This window comes from Zalophus californianus, chromosome 1 (assembly GCF_009762305.2).
Source record: "Zalophus californianus isolate mZalCal1 chromosome 1, mZalCal1.pri.v2, whole genome shotgun sequence".
NCBI lineage: Eukaryota > Metazoa > Chordata > Mammalia > Carnivora > Otariidae > Zalophus > Zalophus californianus.
In genome coordinates this window covers 97,366,694-97,389,620 of record NC_045595.1, presented here as the reverse complement: position 1 = coordinate 97,389,620, position 22,927 = coordinate 97,366,694, and the positions used below count along the sequence as shown (strand labels likewise).

Genomic DNA, 22,927 nt, shown 5'->3' with positions numbered 1-22,927 from the left:
GTGTTAACTGGAATGAATTGCAAGGTGATTAGATTTTACTGAGGACTCTCCAAAAATACAGTACAAAAGGACAAAGAAACAGAAAGTTAAAAAAGTTAAGAGCCATGACGGATGGATGTATAAATTTCAATACCTAATAAGAATTCCAGAAACAGACCAGAAAGAGTGTTCAGGAGAAAATGACCAATGAAAATGTCCCAGAGATTAAAAAAAAAACAAACAGGAATCTCCAGACTGAAAGGATCCAACAAGTGCTGAGCAGCACGGAAGGAAAAAGTCCATAACCTCACACTGGGGAGTAAAATACTAGAACTTGAAGGCTAAAGAAAAATAAGAGTTACTAGGAAAAAAAAAAAATAAGAGTTACTAGGGAGAGGAATCAAGACACAATCAGACTGACATCAAAATTCTCACCAGCAACAAAGGAAACTAGCAAACCATCTTCAAAGTTCTCAGGGAAAATGATTTTAAATTGTCTATCATTCAAGAGTAAGGGTGAAATAGACTTTTTTTAAAAACTATGCATGGACTCAGAAAATATACCAGTCATAAAGCCTACTGAAATAATTCTTTGAGGAAGCACTCCTGCAAAATAAGTAATAAATGCAGGAAAAGGCAAATATGTAAGAAATAGTGCTGAGCAAAGAAATCAGCAAAACTGACAAATATGGATAGAAAATCATGAAAGAATAATGTAAGAAGGCAAAAGAAAAAGAAAATCTAGTCTTAACAGTTCCATATGACTTCATTATGGAGATGCTTGGGAAATAAATTGAAAGCAACCTATTATCCTTTTCCTAAGTGAATGGGGACTTTGACTTACTGTAGACATTAAGTTAAACATCTAAGTTTAAATTTGTTAACAATCTTAGAGTACAAATAGGATGCCCAAATTCTCTCACGGGGTGGGGGACGGAGGGGGAGAAAGCATGCAATCAAGGGCTTGATTATTCCAAAAAAAGGCAGGAAAGGAAAAATAAACCTAATGAACAAAAAAGCCTAGTAAATAGAGAATACAAAACAAAGCAGTAATCATAGTAATCACAATAAATGTGAGTGCATTAAATTTCCCCTTAAGGGGCGCCTGGCTGGCTCAGTCATTAAGCGTCTGCCTTCGGCTCAGGTCATGATCCCAGGGTCCTGAGTTTGAGCCCCGCATCAGGCTCTCTGCTCAGCAGAGAGCCTGCTTCTCCCTCCCCCTGCCTGCAGCTCCCCCTGCTTAGGCTGTCTCTGTGTCAAATAAATAAATAAAATCTTAAAAAAAGATGAACGAAACCCAGTTTCAGTTAAAATTTCTATGACCTCTTCAAAAAGTTGAACCTAGAGTTACCATATGACTCATCAATTCCATCCCTAGGCGTATATACCCAAAAGAACCAAAAAACATTATATCCACAAAAGCTTATACAGGAATATTCAGAGCAGAATCATTCACAATAGGAAAAAACTGGAAACAATCTGTCCAACTTTTGAATGGATAAACAAGATCTGGCTTATATCCATACAATGTAATATTATTCAGCCATAAAAGGAATAAAGTACTGACTCAGGCTATATCACGGATGAGCTTGGAAGACATTATGCTAAGAGAAAGAAGCCACTCTTAAAAGGTTATATATTTTTCTGGGTTTTATGCACAAACAATGAATCATGGAACACTACATCAAAAACTAATGATGTAATCTATGATGATTAACATAACAATAAAAAGATTCTCAAACAGAAAAAAAGTTATATATTTTATATGAGTCCATTTATAGGAAATGCCCAGCACAGGCAAATCCACAGACATAGAAAGTAAATAGATGGTTGTTAGGAGCTAGGAGAATGGAGGAGTGGAGAGTGACTGCTAATGGGCAGAGGGCTTCTTTCTGGGGTGAGAAAATGTCCTGGAACTAGTGATCTTACAACTTTGTGAATATAACAAAAAAAGCTTTCTGGGATTTGAAGTAGGACTGTGTTAAAATCAGGATAAATTTGAGAAGTTTGAGAAATGACTTCTTAAAAAATACTGAATTTTCAAATCCAAAAACATGATGTACGCCTTTTATGCCTTCCTTATTTTATCTTAACACTGTTCTATAGTTTTCAGGGCAGAAGCCTTGTACTTCACTGGTTAATTTATTCTTAATTATTTTGGGGGGGGGGCACTGTAAATGGTATTTTAAAAATTTCATTTTCTAACCATTTCCTTCCAGTGTATAGAAATACAGTTGATTTGTATATATCAATCATGTATTCCATGGCCTCACTAAATTCATTTATTGGTTCAAGTACTTGTTTTGAAGATTCCTTAGGATATTCTACATATGCCTTCTCCTCCCCCTTTTTTGGCCTTATTACATTACCACCTCCAGGACAATGTTGAGTAGAAATGATCTAAGTAGATAATCCTTGCTTTGCTCCTGATCTTGGATATGATGTTCTCTTTATTTATTGATATGACTGTGTTTAAGCTATCATTTTGCTATTTCTTGTTACATTTTGTTTCCTATTTATTGCATCTGATTTTTGCTCCTCTGTTCTTCCCCTCCTGCCGTATTTATTTATTTACTTTTTGGGTAAAGGAGAGGGGATGGGCTATACTTTTTTCTAAAAATGTTTTTGTTCTAGCGATTATAGTATATAGCCCTGATTATGGTCTACTTAAAATTAAAAAATTAAAATTATTGTGTCATTTCACATAAAATATAAGGGCTTTGCAAATAATTTACTCCAGTCCTGTATTTTACATCTACATTTATTATGAACTGTGCAATTCAATGTTACAAATTTTGCTTATTAAACAGTTGCTTTTTAAGGAAAATGAGAGAAAAGACATTCTTACATTTACCTACATATTTACCATTTCCAGTGTTCTTCATTCCTTCCTGTTGATCTAAGTTTCCATCTGGTGTTATTTCACTTCAGCCTGAAGAATTTCCTTTAGCATTCCTACAGTGAAAACCTGTTTGCAATGGAGTCTCCCAGCTTTCATTTACCTAAAGGATATTTTCATTTTTAAAGCAAATTTTCACTAGAATTCTAGGTTGAGCGTTTTATTTTCCTCAGCATTTTAAAGAGGTCATTCTATTGTCTTTTTGCTTTGGTTGCTTCTTATGAGAAGTTAGCTGTCAAGTGTATTGTTGTTCTCCTGTATGCAATTTGTCTTCTGTTCTTCCGCTTTTGAGATTTTTCTGTATCTCTTTGGTTTAATTTAATTATATATGTCTAAGTGTGATTTTCTTTGTATTTATCACACTTGGAGGTCACTGAGTTTCTTAGATCTGTAAAATAATGTTTTTCACCACATCTGAGGCCATTATTTCTTTAAATATTTTTTCTGCTCTACTCTTTACTCTCCTTCTGACACCAACCAGGCACATGTTAGGCTGTCTGATATTGTTCCAAAAGCCACTGAGGTTCTATTGTTTGTTTGTTTGTTTTCTCTCCTAGTCTTTTTTCTCTGTGTTCCCAGATTGGATAATTTCTACTAATCTATCTTCAAGTTCCCTGAACTTTTCTTTAATATTTCAGTTGAAAATATTGCACTTTTGGATTTCCATTTGATTCCTTTTAATAGTTTCGAGTGTTTCTTTTGCTGAAATCCTTCGTTTCTTTACTCATGACTATCTTTTACAGTAAGTCCTTCAAGTACTTGTAATACTTGTAAAAAAGATGAACAGAAATTTCATCTGTTCATGTCTGTATGTCCTATTTTACTGTTTCTTCTCAAACTTGTTAATGTTTCATTGTATACTGGACCTAAGGAATGACACACTGTAGAGACTGGATTCAGTTACCTTCCCTTGAACAGTGACATTAGTTAAATCACTCTGAGACCTGGTTTTATACCTTAATCTTAGGACAGTCTTTACTGCTGAGTCACTGCCTTTTTGCTATTTCAATGAAAACCCCAGGGTGTTCATTAAGCCCTTCTAAAATTCCAAAATGTTTCTCCTGGGGAGAAAAGGAATTGAAATTTCGGATCATCTTTTTAAGTCTTTCCCGATACTACTTTTTAGTAGCTTCTTTGCACTTCCCCCTTGCATACGCAGGTGAAGAGTCAGCCAAGGATTCCCAGGGAGTTCATATACACATTGGAAGGCTCATCCTCTTTTCTCCTCAATTTCCAGCTCCTCTTTAACTGTATCTTCTAGTACCTCAAGCCAATAAAACTGTGGCTTCCTACTTGAATTTCAGCCATCTCACACTGCACAGGTTAGGAGTGCCTTCAGAGAGAAAAGCCATATAATAATATTCCAGCATGTCTCCCATTTTTGAGGGTCAAATCCCTCAGAGTTGTCCTATATAGTCTTCCAAGTTAATTGGATAATTTCTACTAATCTATGTTATCTATGAAAGAATTAGTCTAATACTGACACACTGCATTTTATTGTGTGTTGCTTTATTGCACTTCACAGATACTGTGTTTTTTTATAAATCGAAGGCCTGTGGTAACCCTGCATCAAGCAAGTCTATTGGTACCATTTTTCCAACAGCATTTGCTCTTTTTTGTGTCTGTGTCACATTTTGGTAATTCTCACAATATTTCAAACTTTCCATTATTATATTTGTTATGGTGATTAGTGATCTTTGATATTACTACTCTAATTCTTCTGGGGTACCATGAATTATGCCCATATAAGACAGCAAACTTAATTGATAAATGTTGTGTGTGTTCTGAATGTTCTACCAACGAGCCATTCTCCCATGTCTCTCCCTCTCCTTGGTCCTCCCTATTCTCTGAGACACAACAATACTGAAATTAGGCCAATTAATAACCCTACCATCGCCTCTAAGTGTTCAAGTGGAAGGGAGAGTTGTACATCTCACTTTGAATCAAAAGCTAGAAATTATTAAGCTTAGTGAGGAAGGAATGTCAAAAGCCAAGACAGGCCAAAAGCTAGGCCTTCTTGTGCCAAACAGCCAAGGTGTGAATGCAACAGAAAAGCTCTTGAAGGAAATTAAAAGTGTGACTCCAGGGGAACACATGAATGATAAGAAACTGAAACAGCCTTATTGCTGATATGGAGACAGTTTTAGTAGTCAGAACAGATGATCACACCAGCTACAACATTTCCTTAAGCCAAAGCCTAATCTAGAGCAAGGCCCTAACTCTCTTCAATTCTATCAAGGCTAACAGAAGTGAGGAAGCTGCACAAGAAGTTTGAAGCTAGCAGAAAAAGAAGGAAAGAAGCTTGTGCTTCTCCATAGCACAAAAGTACAGAGTGAAGCAGCAAGTGCTGACGTAGAAGCTGCAGCAAGTTATTTAGAAGATCTAGCTAAGATAATTGATAAAGGTGGCTATACTAAACAACAGATATTCCATGTAGATAAAAGTCTTATACTGGAAGAAGATGCCATCTAGGACTTTCACAACTAGAGAGAAGTCAATGCCTGGCTTCAAGGCTTCAAAGCCTTAAAGGACAGGCTCTCTTGTTAGGAACATATGTAGCTGACTTTAAGTTGAAGCCAATGCTCATTTACATTCTAAAAATCCTAAGGCCCTTAAAAATTATGCTAAATCTACTCTGCCTGTGCTCTATAATTGGAACAAAGCCTGGATGACAGCACATCTGTTTACAACATAATGTAGTCTATATTTTAAGCCAACTGTTCAGACTTACTGCTCAGAAAAAGACATTCCTTTCAAAATATTAAGGCTCCTGACAATGTACCCAGTCACCCAAGTGCTCTGATGAGGATATACAACGAGATTAGTGTTGTTTTCGTGCCTGCTAACACAACATCCATTCTGTAGCCCATGGATCAAGGAGTAATTTTGACTTTAAAGTCTTAACAGTTAACATTTCATAAGGCTATAGCTGCCACAGATGCTGGTTCCTCTGAAGGATCTGAGCAACATAACTGAAACCTTCTGGAAAGGATTTACCATTCTAGATGCCATTAAGAACATTTGTAATTTTTAAGAAGTCAAAATATCAACATTAACAGGAGTTTGGAAGAAAGTTGATTCTAGCCCTCCTTGATAACTTTGAGTGGTTTAAGACTTCAGTGGAGGAAGTAACTGCAGATGTGTTGGAAGGAACACGAGAACTAGAGTTAGAAGTGGAGCCTGAAGATGTGACTGACCTACCGTAATTTCAAGGTAAAACTTTAATGGATGAGAAGTCTTATTACGGATGAGCAAAGAACGTAGTTTTTTTTTTTTAATAAAGATTTTATTTATTTATTTGAGACAGAATGAGAGAGAGAGAGCATGAGAGGGGGGAGGGTCAGAGGAAGAAGCAGACTCCCTGCTGAGCAGGGAGCCCGATGCGGGACTCGATCCCAGGACTTCAGGATCATGACCTGAGCTGAAGGCAGTCGCCTAACCAACTGAGCCACCCAGGCGCCCCAAGAAAGTAGTTCTTGAAATGGAATCTACTCTTGTGAAGACTAGTAAAATGACAACAGGACTTAGAGCATTATCTAAACTTAATTAATAAAGCACTGGAAGAGTTTGAGAGGATGGACTTGGATTTTTTTTTTTTTAAAGATTTTATTTATTTGGGGGCGCCTGGGTGGCTCAGTTGGTTAAGCGACTGCCTTCGGCTCAGGTCATGATCCTGGAGTCCCAGGATTGAGTCCCACATTGGGCTCCCTGCTCAGCAGGGCGTCTGCTTCTCCCTCTGACCCTCCCCCCTCTCATGTGCTCTCTCTCATTCTCGCTCTCTCAAATAAATAAATAAATAAAATCTTAAACAAAAAAGATTTTATTTATTTGACAGAGACACAGCGAGAGAGGGAACACAAGCAGGGGGAGTGGGAGAGGGAGAAGCAGGCCTCCTGCTGAGCAGGGAGCCCGATGCGGGGCTCCATCCCAGGACCCCGGGACTATGACCTGAGCCAAAGGCAGTCGCCTAATGACTGAGCCACCCAGGTGCCCCTGACTCGGATTTTGAAAGAAGTTCTACTGTGGGTAAAATGCTATCAAACAGCATCACATGCTACAGAAAAATCATTTGTGAAAAAAACAATTGATGTGGCAAATTTCATAGTTGTCTCATTTTATGAAATTGCCAGAGCTACCCACCCTTCAGCAATTACCACCCTGAGTAGCCAGCAGCCAAACATCAAGGCAAGACCCCTCCACCAGCAAAAAGATTACAACTTGCTGAAAAACTCAGAAGATGGTATTTTTTTAAGCAAAGTATTTTTAAATTAAGGTACGCATTGTCTTTTTTAGACATAATGCTATTGCACACTTAATAGACCACAGTAGAGCATAAAGGTAACTTTTACATACATTGGGAAGCCAAAAAATTCATTTGACTCACTTTACTGTGAATTAGCTTTATTGCTGTGGTCTGGAACCAAACCCACCGTATCTCTGAGGTATGGCTGTACACGCTCCTTCACTATGAAAACCCCGGGTCTGTTTTTAAAAGGTCACTTCAGCAGTGTAGTCGTGTAAGCTCGAATCCCTGGAGTTATCCTTGTCTTGCCTCTTTCTCACTCTTCATATCTGATCCTCTAGCAAAGCACCTGAGTACTATCTTTATAAAGATCCAGAATGTGAGGGGCGCCTGACGGCTCAGTCGTTAAGTGTCTGCCTTTGGCTCAAGTCGTGATGGGTATGAGCCCCGCATCAGGTTCCCTGCTCGGTAGGAAGCCTGCTTCTCCCTCTGCCTGACACTCCCCTGGCTTGTGCTCTCTCTCTGTCAAATAAATAAAAACTTAAAAAAAAAAAAGACACAGAATGTGATCCACTTTTATTGCCTCCATTGCTACCAACCGGTCCAAGCCATTATCTTTGCTCCCTTGAACTATTACAATGCCTCTTAACTGGTCTCCTCACCCCCTTCAATCTATTCTCCACGTAGTATGAGTGGTTGATCCTATTAAAACATAAGTCAAATGATGTAATTCCTCTCTTTAAAGCTCTCCAATGCCTTTCCATCTTTGACTCAGAGTAGAAGTTTTAGAATGGCCCACAAAGCCCTAAAAATATCTAGCTTCTCCATGACCTTTTTGACCTAAGTTCCTAGGACTACCCTTTTACTCTTTTTTCCCCTCCTTAGCCACAAGAGCTTTCTCTTATCTCTTGAATACTCTAGGCATGCTTCTGTTTCACGGCCTTTGTACTGGCTGCTGTTAACTATGCATCATTATTACCCCAAATATCCACATGACTCACTCCCTTATCATCTTTAGGTCTTTGTTCAAATGACACTTTCTTAGTGAAGCCCTCCCTGGCTAGACTTTTTAATACTGCAACCCTCCTCATAAGCCTATCATTCTCTATTCCCTTTCTCTGCTTTATTTTTGTCCACCTCATTTCCAATATACTACATACTTTTTTTGTTCATCATCTATCACTTAAAATTCCACAAGGGCAAAAATTTTGGTATGTTTTGTTTACTACTGTTTTCTCTAGAGCTTAGGACAGCATCTGGCACATACTAGGCACTCAATAAAATATTTGTTGAGTGAATGTATGACTGCAACATTGGTGTTCTTTAGCTACCAAAGAAAAAAATGCTGCAGAACGCAGTGTGTAAAAGTATGAGCAGGTGAAAATGAATTCAACCTAAATGTACTGAGATTTATGTTTCAAACATCATCAAAGTTTCTTTTATATTGTCCATAGGCTATATGAACTGGAACATTTGATATCACATGGAAGTTGTGTATGCTGTATGTATCTGTGTATATCAGGTCTCCCAAGAGTAGACAATACCTAATCAAGTTTGGAGAACACAGAATGGATTTCAGAGATGAATCTGTTAATAACCTATTATTAGTACTCTTGGTGGAAATTTCGGAAACCTAGAGCAGTGGTTCTTAAAGTAATTCAGATGATAATATATCTGGAAGACATGGTGCTCTTTGAAGAACACCATTTATTAAGAACATTTACGACATGGTTTAATGAAGATAGTAAAAAATGGTCCCTGACATTGAGGATCTCACAGACTAGAAGAAGAGGCAGACAAAAGTAAGGACTACATGGTGTGACAGGAGTTATTCCTAAGGTGATAAAGAAACAGAATAAGGGAATAGCTCAACTGAAGTGGCTAGAGGCTTATAACTGACTTCCATAAACAGCTGATAATTGATCTGAGGCTTAAAAGGACAACAAATTACACAGGTGAAGAAGGAAAGAAAGGAATTTCTAGGTATAGCATATGCAAAAGCATGAAGGTAAAAGAGCACATGTTAAAGAGGCTGGAAGTCAATAACTCATTTGATTTCAGCATACAACTAGAAGAACTTTTATTTATAGAAGATGACTACACTGCAATATAGCAATATAAAACCATAATCACAAGCATACATATTCATAAAAAACTGTCAATATAATCATGACTGATTGCTGAGTGCCCTACAATACTCATTTGCCACACATTAATCTAGTTGTATTGAAGATAAGTTGCATACTATTACTTGTTAGTGATTACCTAAGCAGGCATCAAAACCTTAACAACTTACTTAGGAAAAACCCTTAAAATTGAGAACATTCTATTAATTCCTTTTCCAGGAAAATGGGAAAAGACCATACTATTTGATTCTAAGTAATAAAAATACTTGGTTCAGAATACTAGTGTCCAGTAAGAGGCAGAGTGAAAGACCCAATGATTTAGAGCCATTTATAGAAAATCTGGGAGAGACTCTTTCAGACACCAAAGTCACATAGCAAGTGTAGCAAGAGATTTAACTAGGAGTCTTGGCTATCCAGAAACAGCAAGGAAATAGGAAGTAAGCAAAACATTTGCTTGAACAATCAGAGACTCCAAAGCCCATGCATTTCCTCCACAGAGGAAAGTCCTTAAATCTTCCATCAGCCTTTTAATCTTAAACATAATTTTAACAAACACAGTACCTGTATCCTCATTCAGTGTATTTGTGGTAAAAAATCGAGCTGGGTGATGAAGGTGGGAGTGGGATGTTACATTATGGTTCACTGACAGCACAAGAAATTTAAAGTAACAGCCTGAATATAAAGGGGATAGAGAAAAACTGTATAAAGCAAACACAGGAACATAAAAGCACAGCAGTCCAAGGCATTTAGCTGGGGAGTAAACAGCTGCACACACCCATTAAGCAGCTCTGAAAACACCACTAAATCAAAGCACTACATAATAAGTAATATTTCAATGACAGCCCCAAGTCATCTAAAAATGTTAACTTACGTTCAATGAATTCTTTTTTAGAAGGCAGGGAAGCATGTAATACATTTTGGAAAAATCCATCAAAATAGTTAAAACAAAAGGCATGGATGCTTAAAACTGTAGGTTTTGATACATAATATTGAAACTTCATATAATAGAGCTTATTCCTCCAATGTCATTCCAGTAGGTTAAATTTCTTAAGGCCTGAAAACAATGTAATTTCTAATGTGTCTATTTTATACCTAGAGCAGCCTAATCACTCTATAGAATTTTATCCTCATAAGATCTGTAGATGAACTCTGATCTACAAACTCACTGAAAGTATATGCAAAATTTTGTGTCTAGTTTGTATGTGCATTTTTCTGGAGGAAAAAGGCCAAAGCTATCACCTGATTATCTTAAAGTTCTAAGCCAAAAAAAGACTTTAGAATACTAGTTTAGATTAGAAAATACTTTAAATGAGGAAAAAACAGCTAATTTATTCATGGAGAATGACTAACTTAAATTTTATTTCAATGTACTGTTAATGTAAACATAACTAGCATATTATGACAGCTACTTTTTTAAAGTTGCTATATATGTGAGAGCATTTATATAGTATTCAACATAAGCTATAACTTCTAAAACACTGCCATAACAAATTATCTGGGTGCCTAAAAATAAAATGACTTTGGTTTCTTATATCTTACTAATACATTTGGCTATATGTAATCATTTTGGTAGAGCCATAATAAGGAATTATGAAACAATTTTTCTTATCACTCTACTCTTCAAAAATCTCCACTGAAGCATTCTACTTAGTTGAATCTACATTCTCTTGAAAGCACCCAATGGCTGGTGTTTGCTATCATTTCAGAATTTACAGCAGCTCTCCTAACAGATCTTTACCTAACAGAGCTAATGTATTAACTGAGGCTCTCCATGTACACTGTAAAACATAACAAATGATGCTCATGGGATGCTGAATGCTTGTGGTTAACTAGGCTACTAACTGTTAAGACTGCAACCTTCTGTTTCCATTGGTTAGGCTGTTTTGTTTATCAACTCCGCTGGGTTGTTCCCAAACCTATTTATGCGATTTTTCCATGTTATAATAATTTACTTAAATATATGTAAAGTGACAAAATAAGTGCTCCCTATTAAGAGGTTTACTGTTTATTTGAAAATCAGGTGAGTGCTTTGAGAAGCTTCAAAAAAGGAGATCCACACCCATATAAATCAAGTTGATTTATATGGGGGGTGAGACACCTATAAAAGAGTAGGGGTGACTATCATGAAATCTAATAGGATTCTGTACTTGGATTGCTTTTTCAAGTATTTAAGTTCTAGATTCACTTTGGAGAAATCAACCAGAAAACTGATGCATTATGGGTATATTTGCACAAGAAAGACAAAGGGGAAATCCAATCTATAGATCCATATTCAAAGAAAAGATTTTGATTCTCTATCAAAAAATCTGGTAAACAAATATATATATATATTTAAGATATGTATGTACCTTTTTGTCTGTTTTTAAATGATTCTTGCTTTAAGTGAACATCTTTGTATCCTGATCATCGCGAATAAAGGGGATTCTACTAAATGTGATCCATGATTTAGTTATTAAGTTGTTCTTGCTAAGATACCAGAAGGAGCTAATGGCCTTCTGTGGATCATGCCTTACCCCAAAGGAATGAACTTAAAAAGTGGAATTTTAAGCACCGTGTCAGTCCACTCAGGGACAAACTGTGCCTTTCTGAATCGCTCAAACCACACTGTAGAAAGATGGCTTTCTTTATCCAAACAGCCCACTGTGCAATCTCATTAAATCATTAGGTAAATCTTTAAAATTTCCATATTGAAGTTAGCTTGGCCAACAGTCTAGAATGAATCTGATAACTGTAGGAGGAATCACAATCTATGGTATGACTGGAAATTTTTAGCTGATGCTATCCAGCAAACCACTGAAATACTTTCATTTATTAGATACTGATTCTTACCAATTTGGCTCTGAGAGTTAAAAGAAACTTCCAAGTTCTGGATAACGAATTTACCAGGGATTTTTTCGAAAACAGAGCATGTGTGAGGAAAAAAATTGAATTCACATGGTGACACTTGTCCAATATTTATCGCATCCTTAATGTGTGTGCATCACTGTGAGAAACTATACACTGCAGTAATATTACTGAAAAGGTTTGCCAGAGTTATATTAAGTAAGCAAAAAAAGTATCTTCACTGAGAGAACCAGGAAAAGGCCCCAAAATAAAGCATAAACACAACTACCTGGCTGTTTGTGGTAGGTGAGCTCTCTGCTTGTTAAGCAGAACCACCGTTTCTTGAAATTCTTTTTCCCGATCCGAGTTCTTCCCTGAGCTCTTTTATACATCTCACTGCCAAAACAACAGATAGGAAAATTTAGTTACAAATATTAAAATAGTTCATCTAAGACAAAAACTGTTCTTTAACTTTAAATGACATGAAAGGCTGTGTAAGATCATATTAAGTATATGAAAATATCTTTGTCATCTGTAACTTCTGCATTTATTTTGGCCATATTAAGGGAATAAAGTCTTTAAATTAATTTAATATTTATAATTGTGCTATTCAGAACTAAAAGGGCCAAACTTTAACTGAAGTTCCCCTTTAACTTCCAATGATAACACTACTTCAAGACTGAAAAGTGCTATTACTTTTTCAAAGTACTCTAATATCCATAATCTCATTGTATTTACGAAACTACTCTAGGACTACATGAACAAAGAATCACGCCCATGTGGCATAAAGTTTATACGACAGTGTGACTTACCCGATGGATGTTACTTAAGCAGTTCTAACAGAACAAAACCCAGATTTCCTCACTTCCAGACCCATGCTTTTTGTACCACATAACATCTATACTGACACATGACTTTAATCTCTAAATTCATTACATTACCCTTCTTTCAGGTGCACAGGCTCACTCGTACCACTGGATTCTTTAGTTTCAGTAGATGAAATTTCATCCAAGAACTAAATAAGGAAATGGGCAAAATTTACACTTTATGATAACATACGTCAAAAATTCAGTTTATCTTAAATATCACTGATAATATTGTAAAGTTCTTCTTTAAGGAATATACATAATTGTACCTTATAAGGCAAAACACATATTCAATTGTAGAGGAAGTCCTAAGTTACACATTGGATAGGTGTTCTAAAGAGTTTATTCTCAAGTTACTTAAAACCCATAATATGTTTCCCTATAAAAACAGATCAAGCTACAATCCTTAAACTACATTCTGAAATCTATAAAGCTCTGAATAAAAAGAGTTGTTTTTGTTTTTTGATTTACAGTAAACTCATTTGGGGGCACAACTTAATCTGAACTACCAGAGGTTATTTATAGTCTGTATTTATCTTACGTAATGTGAATATTCATACATTGTGTTCTATAATGTATTTGATTATGGGGTGCTACCTTAGGTTCCATGGGGGTATAATACATAGCACAGACCTATTATCTTTTAAAACTCTGAAAAACTGAATTCTGAAATATTTCTGGTCCCAAAGATTTTAGATCTAGGATTGTGAACCTGTATCATATGTCAGGATCACCAAATTATGGTTCAGTGGTCAAATTCAACCTGCAGCCTGTTTTTTGTAAGGCCTCTGAGTTAAGAAGTTTTTGTATTTTTTAAAGGGCTACCAAAACAAAGAAGAATATGGGACAGAGCCCTTATATGGCCAGCAAAGCCTAAAATATTTACTCATTGGCCCTTTACAGAAAAAATCTTGCTGAATTCTATTATGTATAACTGACTGTAGCCCTGAGAGATAGTATTCCACAATTATGAATGAAATGTAATTGGGTTCTCTGGAATAACGTGGAAATCTAATCACCGTTTTATCAACTTCCCAGGGAGAATGGGAATGTGGTGGCTCAAGAAAGTTTGGAGTACCCATCTCTAGCAATGGCAAGCCACTCTTGAGAAGAGCAGTTAGCTTCATCAATATGCTACCTTGACTGGTCAAGAGCTTCCTGGCATGTGGCTGTCTCTTCACAGGAAAGAGAAATTAGTATTTCAAGGAACAATTCTTGTTCTTAGAGAGGAATTCTATTTTGTCCCATAAATGAGCTACCTCTTTGTCTAGTCCTTGCTTTTTCCTTTATACTTTTCTATGTTGTCCCACTTGGGACTAAAAAAAAAAAAAGTACATTCATGACACTGAGGCACAAGCACCTAATCTAAAGTAGAATTCGTGGGGAGTCATATTCTCTCAAGATTGGCTTAAGATTGCCCACTAGAAGCCACACTTATAATTTTTTCCAATGTTTACTTCTAGCACGTAAGAAGGAAATCTTGGTAAATGAAGGAGCAAGAACAGAGCTTCTTTTGCATTATATGTGGTGATACAGAACAGGTATATAACGGAACTAAATAGAATGATGTGGATGGAACTATTATGCTAAGCAAAATAAGTCAATCACAGAAAGAAAATTATCATATGATCTCACTGATATGTGGAATTTGAAGAAACAAGGTAGAGGATCACAGGGGAAGGGAGGGAAAAATGAAACAAGATGAAACCAGAGAGGGAGACAAACCATAAAAGACTCATCTCAGGAAACAAACTGAGAGTAGCTGGAGTGGAGGGGGGTGGGAGGGATGGGGTGGCTGGATGATGGGACACTGGGGAGGGTATGTACCAATGTGAATGCTGTGAATTGTGTAAAACTGATGAATCACAGACCTGTATGTACCCCTGAAACAAATAATACATTATATGTTAATAAAAAAAATGGGGCACCTGGGTGGCTCAGTCGGTTAAGCATCGACTCTTGATTCTGGCTCAGGTCATGATCTCAGGGTTATGAGGTAGAGCTCCTGCTTAAGATTCTCTCCTCTTCCTCTGCCCTTCCCCTGACTCTCTCTTGCGTACTCTTTCTCTCTTTCAAATAAATAAAAATCTTAAAAAAATATATACAAGGGAACTAAACAAATGTCCTATCACATCTTCATTTGTTATAGATGGACCATCCACTAATGGAGGGTAAGAGACATACTTGAATATTTTTTAGTATTTGCCTGAAGGCACTGATTTACTTGAAAAATATTATTTATTTATAATTATTACATTTATTATTTGCTATATTTATAAGGAACTATGTATGGGACAAATACAATTATATAAAGTGAGAGAAAACACAATAATTAAGATGAACTACGGGGAGGGTGAATAGAGGTCCCAATTTGCTCAGGGCCATCCCTGTCTACAGCTGTGGTCCCAACATTATCAACAGTACTCATTTTCACTTTTTTTTTTTTTAAAGATTTTATTTATTTATTTGACAGACAGAGACACAGCAAGAGAGGGAACACAAGCAGGGGTAGTGGGAGAGGGAGAAGCAGGCTTCCTGCTGAGCAGGGAGCCCGATGCGGGGCTCGATCCCAGGACCCCGGGATCATGACCTGAGCCAAAGGCAGACGCTTAACCAACTGAGACACCCAAGCGCCCCTCATTTTCACTCTTTAAAGTGTCCAGGTTTGGACAGTAAATTATATGGCCACTCTGTTAATAGAACTATCCATGCTGCCCTTCCTAAAATCTGTGGGAATAGTACACCAGTACAAAATGAGAAACTGGGCCTCAGAGGCTTTTGCAATTTCTAGCAATGCACATATCCAGACTTAGCTAGTAAATAATAAAGAAAACTCTTAGGTTAGGGCAAAATATCCTATCCTAGTTTAGGAGTCTAGATCCACATCTGAAACAGGAGATAGCCCATGAGAATGTGAGTAGGTGACACAGGACAGATCAGGAACAGGCTCAACTCCTGGCACGCTTAAATATTTGCTGCACTGACATTATCAACTCTACACATTCTGATTATATCAGGGGGAAAAAAAATCAGCTGCTACCATAGCCTAGGTCATAAAAAATGGCAAAACAACCCTAAAATAAAAGACAATACATCATAATCTTGCCAACAAAAGTCTGCCTACACTCTCCCACAAATGTTTCAACAGTGTCCTACAAATAAAAGAGCAGCTTTTCCTTTGCCTATTTTTTTTTTTTTTAAGATTTTATTTATTTGACAGTGAGAGAGGGAACACAAGCAGGGGGACTGGGAGAGGGAGATGCAGGCTGCCCGCCGAGCAGGGAGCCCAATGCGGGGCTCAATCCCAGGACTCTGGAATCATGTCCTGAGCTGAAGGCAGAGGCTTAACAGACTGAGCCACCCAGCTGCCCCTCCTTTGCATATTCTTTTCAAAGTCTTTCTCCTCAAAAGCCTTCAGTGGTTGCCTAAAAAGATTTTGGTTGAACTTGCACTATTCTAGATGAAAAAAATTCCAACTGGCTTTATTTTTTTTAAATCATCATTTTCATTTACTGAATCCCTGTGAGAATTCTAAGCGCACACACACAAAAAAGTACAGACATATACTTCAATAAAATACACTCTTGGCAGTCAACTGTGAATCAATCATGCTACAGAAATTGAATAAAATCTTTAAAATTTGGCCTTACTAATTTTGATTCATTAAATCAGAATCATGATAAATACAGTACTTTCTTCAAGCCAAATTTAGATGTACTTCAAAGTAACTTTACAAATTTTAGGGTTTTACAATAAAGCTACATTTTGTTTAGAATGATTCAGAACTAAAGACTCAAGAAATTAAAGATTCTTTCAAAACATTCTTGATTTCTAAGTACAGCAATTTTTGTACGTTATAGGCCTTATGTTAGGATATTGTATACTGTAGTCTTTTGTACATTTACAATACATTTTAATTTATAGTAACTTTCCTCAGGTTACTACCATAAGCTTGTATCGTTTATAAACTGTTTAATAATTCATGTATTTTTTTACTATGACAAGTACCCACTATATATCAGGCACCATACTAAGACTTTACTGCCCCCCGCCCCAGACCAGAGGTTCTCAATCAGAAACAATTTTGTTCCTCAGGGAACACCTGGCAATGTTAACAGACATTTTTGGTTGTCAAACTAGAAGCATCCTACTGGCATCTAATTGGTAGAGGCCAAGAATGCTGCTAAACATCCTACAATGCACAAGGCAGCCCCTCACAATCAAGAATTATCTGACCCAATTGTCCATAGTGTTGCTGTTAAGAAACCCTAACTCTAGCTATTTGTCATTTGTGTTACTAAGACAGTGGAAATAGCAGCTGTTGTTAAACGTTTAGGTATTTCCACAGTGAAAAATCTCATAGTTTTGTAAGGGAGAAGAAAGGAAGGAAAAGACAGCCTCTTTACATTTGATGTACAGTTTAAACATTATTTTTTTAAACTGGGGTTGACTTCTAGGAATAACATGAAATGCTAACATTTCCCCAATCTATATGATAAGAAATGTTAGCATTTCCAGAGTAAAACAATCATACCTTTTTAACTGCTATAATATATCCTTCTTCTTGAAACATTTTGAAAAATTCACACATGAACGTCTCTTTGAAACTTGACTAGGAAAAAAAAATCACACAGAGTTTATATATGTTAAATAGAGAACTAATAATATAATGAACTGCATTTCTAAGCTGAGGATTAAGGCCTTAAAGGATTCAATCATATATTTCCAGAGACTTATAGGATTTGGAGTGGGATTTCTTTCAACAACTGTTAGATGATTATGGCACAAACAGATTCATAGAAGGTTCTTGCATCTGTTCACTAGACTCTCTCCTCTGCTTAGACATATTAGTTTATTATTTTTTTTACAAATTTAAACGTTTACTAATTCACTTAAAAATAATAATCCCATTACATGTTAATGTAAATTGCATTTTAAAATGAAAAGCAACTATATCTTCCAAAACAAAAGAATTAGAAGATTGACTATATTTTTTTGCAAATGTCTTTAATTAGATATATTAGTTTAAATAAAACTTCATTAACAGGTGACGAAGACACAATGGCTATCTAAAAGATGGCTACTGCATCTGTATATGTGTATTTTTGGTTAGGCTTTGTTTTTAATTTGGAAGGGAATAAGTGAGAGAGAAGGGATCATAAGGTATAACAAGACTTAGAAGTGTGAATACAAAGCAAAAGATATAAAGACTTACCTTGCTTTTGGACAGACTCCCCCAGCTTCCCAAAGTTTGAATGGTTTTTGAGATGAGGGTTAATGTTCTAATTGTCTGTGGATCCTAAAGAATATAAAAAAGACACAAAACTCCTGTTAAGTTTTTAAGAAACAGAATTTGTGTAAGAGGCAGAATAGAGTGAATAGGCTACATTGCTTTAATGCAGTGATTCAAAAATGTTCATTCAAACCACTGGTGCAGTTAAACTCTAGTTTACAATGGGCACAACTCACTAGACTAAGGAATTAAGAGACTAAAGAAGCCAGATGTCATTTATAATTCCTCCCAAAGTAATTGTATTCAATAATTTGTTACTTCTGAAAGCCATACTTTAATTATGCTATATATGGTGTTTTGTACAGTATGGCAGCTTGAATTACCTAACAAATTGTATTCACTTTTGAAATGTCAATCACATCTACTTTTTCTACCTTGTAACTTAAAATGGCAGTTTCCAGATTTTCTGTACTCAACCCACCTATAAGCCTATTCAATAACTGATACAGCTTGTACAATCAATCGTTTTCATCATGGAAGTGAAGACCTAACTAAACTTCAGAAATGAGAAGTTATCTGTTTCATGTAGGATCTTAGCAGAAGGTAACTATTTGGGTCTGTTATCCAAGGTATTTTTCAGGCCTGCCTATCAAAAAAAACCTAAATATAAATAAAATGGATTAAACAATTCCCCCGATGAGTCCTTGCTCCCTCCTCCCCTTCTTTTTTTAAATTGAGGTATAATTTACATACAGTGAATTGAACAGATTTTAAAGGTACATAACCCAATGAGTTTCCACCAATCCATATTATCTGTATGATCAATTCTCCTATCACCTATAGAATGTATTTTGGAGATTCAAATAAACACAATCTTCCACCAAAACACAGACTTAAGAAAACTTAGATACAGAAATTGCTTTAGTTTAGTTTTTGGTTACATTCTTAGTATCCCCACACTGAAAATAACAGTGAATGTGAAGAAGAAAGAACCAGGATGTAAGGCAATCTGGAAAAAAAGGAGTATCTGGGATATGGTCATTATGATATATTTATGAAATAGTTACACACCTTAATTAAGGTTATTCAGAAATATTTCAGCTAGAACATCCAGGATTCCATCATATGTATAAAAGGTCCCTATAATTCTCTGCCTTTGAAGAACGTAAGATTCTTAACAATGGCTAATAAACTGAATTTGAACTGAATTTCACCAAGACTTCCCTGTTCAAATGTGGTTTTAGAATGACTGTTGTAGGTTATGATTTCCCTGAACTAAAAAAAAAAAAAAGCAAAGCATATTTATACAATTTCTGCACATCAGATCCTTGTTTACATCAACATGACCCTCACTACTATGTGACAATCATATCATTTAGCTACTATTGATTCCCTGGTATACTCTACATACAAGCGGTTCTAAATGATTCCCCTGCTACCATCTGCCATCCTAAGTTTTTATGCATGTCCAGTATCTTAGACATCTGGTACCTAGCACACAGCCTGGCACGGGCATCTAGTAGATGCCTTATAACATTCATTAAATTCAACTGAAATGTTGAATCTCTCACCTCAAAACAACATATCTTATTCTTTTTTCCTTATATTAGGTTGAACCATATGAAATACTATTATTTGACTACTTTTGATCTATAAAACACAAAACAACTTCATACGGTTTCCCATATCTCAAAGGAGGAATTACTCTTTTCCTAAGGTTTACACCCATCATTTTTTCAAGACAATCTGAATCCTCCAGGATTCTGATCTGGTTATTAGCAAGCCCTCTCCTCTCTTCACTTTTCTCCCTTTCTGTTGGTTTCTTCTCCTCTGTTTAAACCACATACAGATTTTCCCATTTTGGAGAAGACTCATCATTTAACCAGCTCCCTCTCTGAGCTACTATCGTTCCCTTACCAAACATTCACCAAGTGTCTACTAGTCCTAGAAACTGCGTACGTACTCGGGATACACAAACTTGAAAAAGATCCAACCCTTGCTCTTAGGTATTGACAGTCCACATTCAGAGACTGTAAACAGATGACTATAAAACAGTATGACAAATGTCAAGACAGAGAGAGCCACAGGATGCTACAGGTGTATGTAAGAGAGGAACGTAACCCAGACTAGACAGAGAAGTCTGCCTTGGCTGAGTCTTGAAAGGAGCTATCAATGAGAGAATGAGGGGTACGATGAGACAAATGGTTCAGTCCTTTTTTCCCCCCAACCATGAAACTTCTCAAAAGAGTAGTCTACCATGTCAATGTTAACATAACCCATATTTAAAAATTAGCATTTAAAAAAAATCATTCATGTGTGTATGTACATGTTTGAATTTGCCTATGTCTTTTATTAGCAACAGGGCAAAGTCAATTTTGATATATTTCCTGGGTAAAAACTACATTTACCTATTTATTTTTTAATCTTCTGAAATCTGATTTTTTTTGTACTCTACTAAAACTGGTTTCTCAAAATTCAAAGAACTTCTAAATGTGAAATCCAACCATTAACTGGTTCCCCTCCCAAACCACTCTAACTTTCAATACTGGTCTTGACAATCCCATCATTCCCAGGTTCCTGGGACTACTTCTTGCTCTTAACTTCCACAGTATGCATTAACTTGGTAAAAATCAGGTACTAGTTTTAGATGATGTATCTTACATATTTGTCCCATTTTCCCAATTGGAATGAAAAGTTCTTAAAAAGAGGGGTAAGTTTACACTTAAAAGCGAACAAAAGTTATATGACACAGTATGAACCAGTCCTTCTAGCATACTGATTGGAAAAGTGACATAAAATACGAAGTCTGTGGCTAGAAGGACTTTATTGCAACATCTGTTATAGAAATATGCAAATCCAAGTCTGAATACAAGGCAGGGTCACAAGCTCAGAGGTAGGAGTTCTGTTTATATCCAGAATGCTGCTACTAAGCTTTTTCAGACCCAGAATTCTGCACAGCTTCAGTAACACAGCCATTAAGAAAGGATAATCCTGTGATCAAAAGGACAACTGGCCCACTCTCTGCTGCAGCTATTCACAGACTATTTGTCCTTTGGCAAGAAAGGGTGTGTTGCTGCAAGAGTAGCATGGTTCTATTCAGTTGTCAAAGTGAAATGAGTGGGCAACGTCATGCAGCTGTGAAGAGGAGTGGCCTTCAAAGCCCAGTTTTAACTCTAAAACTCATGTGTCTTCTCTACCCCATATAAGTTTCGTAAGGGCAGAGTGTCTCCCTCATCACTGCATCTCTAGCACTGGGCACAGTGATGAACACTACAGGTGTTTGAACACCTTACTGCCTAAGAGGCAGGAAAGAAGAGGGGTGAGCTCAAAGATTGGGAAGACTGAAGGAGACAGCATTCCAGTTTAACCAGTTCAAACTGAGTGAGATCAAATCATATTCGATCAGTTGTGTGACCGTGGAGAAATTGCTGAATTGTGATACTCTTATCTGCAAAAGGGGATGATAACAGAATTTACCTCACAGGGAGGACCAAGTAAGTTAAAACACAAAGTACTTGGAACAAGGTCTACTACAAAGTCCTAAGTATATGTTGGCTATTACCATTATATGTTACACCAGTCAGCAATGAAAGCAATTACATAAGATTATAAAATATCTGGAACATAAAAGGTTAAAGAATCAGCAAATATACTCCATATGAGAAGGAAAGAAAGAGCAAAAATAAGGAGTTTTAAAATGTTAAAAACATGTGTATCTATGCAGTATAGATTCAGATATAAATAACAATAGGACTTCAGAACATCTTTAAAGTTTTAAATCTCATATATTTATAGTATCAGGTGAATAAAAAGTAAAAAATGTGGAGCTACCAAACAAATTACGTTCCAATCAAAGTTTCTACACCTTTCAGAAATGAGCCTCTTCAAATTTCTGTGAGATTTAAAAATACCTGTGAGATTAAACTAAACCTCTAACTCATGAAAAAACAAAAACAACCCTATGGAAGTTCACACACACACACACACACACACACACACACACACACACAAAACAGTGGAGGGTGGATATAATGGACCCTCTTCACACCTATCATCAAGCTTCAACAACTATCAACATTTTATTACTCTTGCCCAGTACCTTTTAACAGCAACAAAAATTGGAATGAATTTCAGCTTTCTCTGAAAGACCGAAATGGCCAAGGAAAATGTCCAGTAAATTTAAGTACCAGTTATAAGAAAAAAGTCAAGTGAAACTGGCTTGTTATTTTATCTTTTTTAAATTTCAGTAAAAATGGAATAAAGCTTTGAGAAGAACAACACTTACTGGATGATGAGGTCGCAAATGAAAAGTATGAGGTGATACTACGGCTACAGCAAAGAAACGAAGAAATACAAAGCTGCTCACTGCAGAATACTGAACATGAGGGTCATCTGCAGGAAAAAAATGGTGAAATGTCATGCATAAAAACACTGAATTAAAAAACAAAGATGACAAAATAAAAAGATATTGAAAAAACATGTAAACTTAATAGGAGATCAATATAATTTGTCTAGTGGGGACTGAGTTGATGAAATGATAGTAATGGTTATGACTAAATTAAAGGAAAAAATCCTATGACTAAAAGAAAGGAATAATATAAAAATTAAAAAAAAAGAAAGGCAAAGCTACCAGGTTTTCAGGAATATTTTAATTTGGAAAAAGACTGCTTTCCTCATCTGCAAGGAAGACTTCTTAAATTCCAACAAAAATAAAAGTAGTATCTAGTACCACCTAGTGGTAATACTGAATCCTTTAAG

General features: G+C 36.2%; 1 protein-coding gene across 3 annotated transcripts in view; it reads right to left on the bottom strand.

The window, feature by feature from the left end:
- The window catches only part of RASA2 (RAS p21 protein activator 2), a 121,873-nt gene that overhangs the window by 10,243 nt on the left and 88,703 nt on the right, over positions 1 to 22,927 (bottom strand). Inside the window, exons 15-20 of one of the 3 annotated variants that reach the window (XM_027583123.2) lie at positions 22,455 to 22,561; positions 18,152 to 18,235; positions 17,471 to 17,548; positions 13,012 to 13,085; positions 12,360 to 12,466; positions 10,119 to 10,130 (exon numbers count right to left, since the gene is read on the bottom strand). In XM_027583123.2, the coding sequence (XP_027438924.1) occupies positions 10,119 to 10,130; positions 12,360 to 12,466; positions 13,012 to 13,085; positions 17,471 to 17,548; positions 18,152 to 18,235; positions 22,455 to 22,561 (462 nt within the window). Of the gene's footprint in view, positions 1 to 10,118; positions 10,131 to 12,356; positions 12,467 to 13,011; positions 13,086 to 17,470; positions 17,549 to 18,151; positions 18,236 to 22,454; positions 22,562 to 22,927 lie in introns of all 3 variants that reach the window. The other 2 variants (XM_027583124.2, XM_027583125.2) reach the window with 2 other exon arrangements.